The 5,757-nt window shown below is 40.3% G+C and overlaps 1 protein-coding gene across 2 annotated transcripts; it reads right to left on the reverse strand.

Moving 5' to 3' along the window:
• Window positions 1-466: 466 nt before the first annotated feature.
• LOC103463929 (betaine-homocysteine S-methyltransferase) lies at window positions 467-5,546 on the reverse strand. Of its 2 annotated transcripts, XM_008407652.3 has the most exons (9): window positions 5,448-5,546; window positions 5,227-5,339; window positions 4,157-4,224; window positions 3,175-3,332; window positions 2,996-3,099; window positions 1,942-2,103; window positions 918-1,123; window positions 746-825; window positions 467-675 (listed from the first exon to the last, which is right to left on the reverse strand). In XM_008407652.3, coding segments are annotated over exons 1-9 (993 nt in total). In that variant the 5' UTR covers window positions 5,449-5,546; the 3' UTR covers window positions 467-574. The 2 variants fall into 2 exon arrangements, with proteins under 2 accessions (XP_008405874.1, XP_008405875.1); XM_008407653.3 differs by lacking the exon at window positions 5,448-5,546 and having other exon boundaries at window positions 5,227-5,441.
• Window positions 5,547-5,757: the final 211 nt, after the last annotated feature.

The raw sequence follows: 5,757 nt of genomic DNA on the forward strand, positions 1-5,757 counted from the left end.
ACAAAAATGGATCCAAGGTACTTTTTATTTCCACTTGCAGTCCTATGAGTAACAAGTAATAAAAAGTTGCATTTCCCCATCATACATAAGTGCAAATATTTCTAAAATTAGTACCACAAACACTTTGATTTTTATTGTAAAAACTCCTAAAAACAATCGCAAAATTGTGAATAATATTGAATAAATAATATATTAAATAATATAATTTCATTTTAAGACTTTATATTTAAACAGTTCGTTAACGGGTTCTAGCTATACGTTCTGGCACCACTGGCCCTTTTAAAAACATTCATGATCTTCTTGATTTGGCCCAAAATCAAATTGAGTTTGACATCATTTGCTCTACATCATTTGATAGGATGAAAATACAAATGATAAAATCCAAAACGACCAATCATTTTATTTATGCAGAGACTCTGTCAGACAGTTGTACAAGGTGTGCCATGTAACCAAACGTGAACCACTGTTCCACCAAATATCACTTTATTGAAGTTAATCCGACATGATGAAGGAGAGCTTTACGTTTTTACAGGTTTTGCAGAAGGAGGGGCTTTGACAGGATCATAAATGTTCTTTATGTGTTGCTGTCGGCCGGATCCGATGAAGACGTGCTGCTTCCTTTCAGCTGCTGCCTCAACGCCGCGATGTGAGCCGGACCGATGCGGCAGCAGCCACCTGGAGCGCATAGAGACGGAGCTCAGAGGAGACGCTGTGAAACGGCACGTGGGAAAGCGACGGACCTCACCTAACAGAGCGGCTCCCTGCTTCAGCCAGGCGCCACTCAGCTCAGGCGTCCATCCTGCCGTCCGCTCTGACCTCTGCCATCTTCGTGCGAAAAGGAAACCCAGACGGGTGAGAGCAGAAGCTTCGAGCGACAGAAAAGCAGAACCGCCACCACCAGCAGCAGACTCTCTCACCCCTGCTCGATGTCCCAGTCCTCCCCGCTGTTTGGGTACACCACCCAGCTCACGCCGGGGCCCAGGGCCGCCCTGGCCGAGTCCAGCAGCGGCTCCACCACAGCCGGACGGCAGCAGTTGACTCCCACAGCGAGCAGCTGGGGCGACCTGCAGGCCAGCCGAACGGCGTCCGCGAACGGGCTGCCGTCTGAAATGTGCTTCTCGTCCTGGAGACGTTTTGGTGAGGAAAAGAACCCAAACATGGAGATGTTTTTGGGGGGATTTAAAGTTACATCAAGTCACGTTTATTTGTGTGACACATTTCAGCAGCAAGACAGTTCCAAGTCTTGCTATAAAAATATAATGCAGTAAAACAATTATGAAACAAACAGTGAACATTACATTTTGCCACCATTGCAATGATACAGAAGAGGATTAGGTCAGCTAAAAAAAAAGAAAATCATGACTTTTAGCTCATAATTCTGACTTTATTCTGATGTTTATTTTTCTCAGAATCAGAATTGTTCAAATTGTTTACGTTCCACCAGGAATTCTGACATCAAAGGTTGGTCTGGAAGGTTGATACGACAACAACAGATCTTTAAAGTTCAGTGATTTATAAACTACCAGCAGTATTTTAAAGTCTATTGTCTGAGCTACAAGGAGACAGGGTAAAGACTTTACAACTGGGGTGATGTGTTTTAGCTAACTGGTTTTAGTCAGAACAGCAGCAGCAGCGTTCTGGATCAGCTACGAGTAGATGACATTTTTTTTCTTTTTAGTCAGACCTATGAAGACACTGTAGCAGTAATTTATGCGACTCAAGATAAAAACATGGCTGAGTTTGTCTACATCTTGCCGAGACATTAGTCCTCTAATCCTGGAAATGTTCTCCAGGCCAACTTCGTAACCATCTTTATGCGCCTCTGAAGGTCCAGGTCCGAGTCTTATCACTACACCCAGCAGATTTCGTGCCTGGTCACCGGTTTCTAAGTGTAACACCTGACGCGGTGAAAGTGAACGGACTGCGGTCGCCAGCGGTTACCTTACAGGAGAACGACAGCCAGGCATTGCAGTCCGGGAACTCCCTCAGCAGCTCCACCACGGCCTGGGCCTCTTTGATGCTTGGGATGGTCTCAAAAGCAACGAGGTCGGCCCCCGCTGCTGCCAAGCACTCCACCTGCGCTTTGTGCCACAGTTTGAGCTCCTGAACGGAGAACAGGTTAACTGATGGTACGTAAATATCAGCGTTCAATGAAATGCTGGGTTGACGTTTTGACGTTCTGACAACACAAATACTGCTCTGTAAGAACATTTGAAATGGGATTCCCCAAGAAGCTGGTTAATAAGAGAAGAATGATTTATTTCATTAAGCTGCAGATATTTAATCATATTTTTGAATTTATTTATATTTATTGATTCTTTTATGGAAGAACATTTCTGATAATACTTTTTTGTTAGTTAGTTAAAAAAAAAACACTATTTGGAACTGATGCTGATGATGAATTTAAATTCTTAACTTGTAAAACAAACAAAAAATCACAATTAAAGATAATTTATATGATAAATGCCCACTCTTACAATAGATGGAGCTAAATATAAAAAATAGAATTCAAAAATGCTAAAAACTAAATTTCCTTCCAACAGGAAAAACAACCCAAAACATACAGTCAGAGAAGTTTCATGGAGCATATTAATGGAATAGAGCGGCCCAGTCAAAGTTCAGAACTAAATGTTGATCTGGTTTGTAAGAAATATCAGGTAAAAATCTTTACCTCTAGATGTACAAGCTTAATAGACCCCCCCCACGCCCCCACAAAACAAACAAACAAAACGTGCAGCTGTAATTGAAACGAAAATAGTTTCTACAAACATGTGATTCAAGGGGACAAATACAAAAACATACCACACTTTTCAGATTTTCATTTGTAAAAATGTTTCAAAACGTTCCACTTCATTATTAAGTCGATCACATAAAACATAATTAAGCTTCATAGAGGAAGTAATGCTTAGTAGTATGTTTTTTTTGTTTCTTTTTTTATCTTACGTCTCTTGACATGTACAGGAACTCGGTCGGTATGCGGCCAGGAGCCACTCACTTCTACGCTCATCCTCTGTGCGTACGCCCCGCTGTACTCCGATCCATCGTGGAGGAAGGCTCCGTACGGCCCAACGGAGCCAGCCACCAGCAGGCTTCTGTCCCCTGGCGGAAAATACCGACACAGCGTCAAACTCGGCTCATGTTGAATTTTTTTCCGAACAGGGTGCGATTTGTTACCAGAGGGGAAAGTCTCCACCGCCTCTTTGGCCAGATGAACTCCGGACATCAGCAGCTTTCTGGCCTCATCACAGCTCACGCCCAGGTGGCTGATGAATCCCTGGACGCTCGCCTGGTACGTTGCAGTCGTGATGACGTCAGCGCCGCTGAGGAGAAACCTGTTGCCGTTTGGTAGTTTTCATTAAGAAATGTGACCACTCAGCTGGAGTTTTGAAATTTGTCATTTTGAGATTAAGAAGATGGATTATTTAATCTACTTTAACATATAAAACACTGAAGTGTGTTCTTTAAAGGGGCAGTGTCATGTAAAATTTACCTTTTTGAGGTTTCTATCATGTTATAATGTTATTCCCTCATTGAAGATATACAAGAAGTGTTGCCTTGATTCTTTCATGCATGTTTGAGAAATCCTTCAATCTCCACATCAACCGTTAAGCCATGGAAAAGGCCTGGGAGGACCTAGCCCCACCTTCGAGGACGAAGCTCCTCCTCAGGCAGCTGCAGTTTCCAAGTATCTGCCTCACAGAGCTGCTCTCTGCCCCCAACACCTACACTCTGCTCCTTCAGACTAGCCAGCAGCAATCAGCAAACACCTGGTGGAACTACACATCTGCTAGCATCATTATACAAGCTACTGCTCAGTAAAAACGTTATTAAAGGGCTAACAGAGGAGCCATGTTGTGACGACTTCCTGAGCAACAGGGAACCAATTTAAATGCGTTAAATTACAAAGTAAAATTTCTCTTCAGTCATTTTTGATACATGTAGCATTCTTTTAACAACTGAAGTTAATATAATATATGATTGTACTAAAAAATGGCACTTTGTGCCTGGAAATTGTGTAATACTGCCCCTTTAAATGATTACATTGATTCAGAACTCCTGTATTCTCTAGTGGAGAAGGAAAAGCATCGACATCTAATTTACAATTAGTTAATTAATTTGGCCCGTTAGGCAGTTTTCCAGTTTTCCCTGAACCTACCTGTAATGAGTCTCCTTTATTGCCTGGGGGTTCGTGTGCAAAAGCCTGGCGCTCCATAAAGGATCCCCCTACAGGAAAAAAATAAATAAACAAGTTTCAATTCAGCTTTCAAAAATCCAGCTGTGTTTGGCTGACCTGTTTTCACCTTCATTTACAACATCCAAAGTTCTATCTTATACATTTCAAATATGATTTTAGTGTTAAAACAATGATTGAAAATTGTGGTAAATACTTATCACAGCCCAATTTCAAGTTCGGTTTCTATGACAGCAACTGTTTTTATACAAAAATTAGGCATTATTATATGTGTTGACTGTGATTGAATTTTAAAGGCTATTGTTATCATTGCTTTTCCTGTTGCTGTTGAAGAAAAGCACCCCCACAGTATGATACTGCCTCCACCATGTTTCTTTCTTGGGAGGATCCATAGCTGATATAGTTTTCCATTGTATAACGCTCAGAATTTAGGCCTAAAAGATGACTCTTGTTCAGCTTTTATTAGTAAAAATAATAAAATATGCACAACTTTATTCTTACAAATAAAACATATTAAAGTTTGTTTTTTAAATGGAAAACAGAAAAGTTCAAGAGCTAGAGCAAGGTATTTTACGCACCAGTCGGTAAACAATAATCAATTAGAATATCTTGGGCATAAAAGAAATTGATCAAAATCCAAAATGGCGCCATCTGGTGGATGCAACACGTTAGGGTAATCCTCCAGCAGACGAATGAAGGGCCAAATCATATCCTGATAATACTTACAAATATTAAGATGATTTTAAATAACTATACAAATGACCGTAGATGAATGGAAGAGAGTTGCACAAATCAAACGTTGCAAATGTTTGATAAGCTACAGAAAGATGTCTAAGAAACATAATAAATTAATTAATAAATCTTCAGGTTCACAAATTCATTCATACATTTATGAATTGAAACAACTTAGCTGGTAATATGAACAAGTTCTTGTGAAATCGGTGTCAACACCGTAATGTTTATAACTGCTCACTGGTTGAACTTGGACTCAAGAAAAGCAGGTCTCTATTTATTTTATTTGGTTTCTGGTTCACCTGAAGTTCAGCTCCACGCGCCTCTAGTTCAGTTGCAAGTCCACCATCCAAGATCAAGGGACCATCACTGAGTATCATCCGTTTTATGCACGCAGATGAAGCCATGGTAGACACTATAAGTGCGAGGGAATTGCACAAAACATTTTGTTCAAATAAGTCATTATTCTATAAGAAACATGAGAGTGAAATTAGTGGGAGAAGAGGAGGTTTAAAGTTCTTACTGTGTTGTTTTTCCGGGTAAACGGTCAACTGATGCGTTCATGATAATCGGAATATTTTTTTAAATGACAGGAACCGACCACATTTAAATTCACCACTAGATGGCGGTTGAGACAATAGTTTCAACGATTCAGTCCGAAAAAAAGCGTTGGAAATTTAGTGCACAAATTAAAATGCCTAGAAAAACAGACAAACTGGTTAAGGCTTGGAATATATGATAATAATTAGGGGGTTCTTATTATATCTAAAAGTTTGGGACCACTGAATTGACAAAAAACAAAATAAGTTGGTTTTAAAGAAATGGCATTCGTC

This window comes from Poecilia reticulata, chromosome 4 (genome assembly GCF_904066995.2).
Source record: "Poecilia reticulata chromosome 4, P_reticulata-male-v2, whole genome shotgun sequence".
Taxonomy (NCBI): Eukaryota; Metazoa; Chordata; class Actinopteri; order Cyprinodontiformes; family Poeciliidae; genus Poecilia; species Poecilia reticulata.

Coding starts and splice junctions, on each gene's coding strand:
- LOC103463929 (XM_008407652.3), bottom strand. Junction 826..917: donor GACTGGGACATCGAGCAGGG/GTGAGAGAGTCT, acceptor TTTCGCACGAAG/ATGGCAGAGGTCAGAGCGGA. Junction 676..745: donor GCAGGGAGCCGCTCTGTTAG/GTGAGGTCCGTC, acceptor TATGCGCTCCAG/GTGGCTGCTGCCGCATCGGT.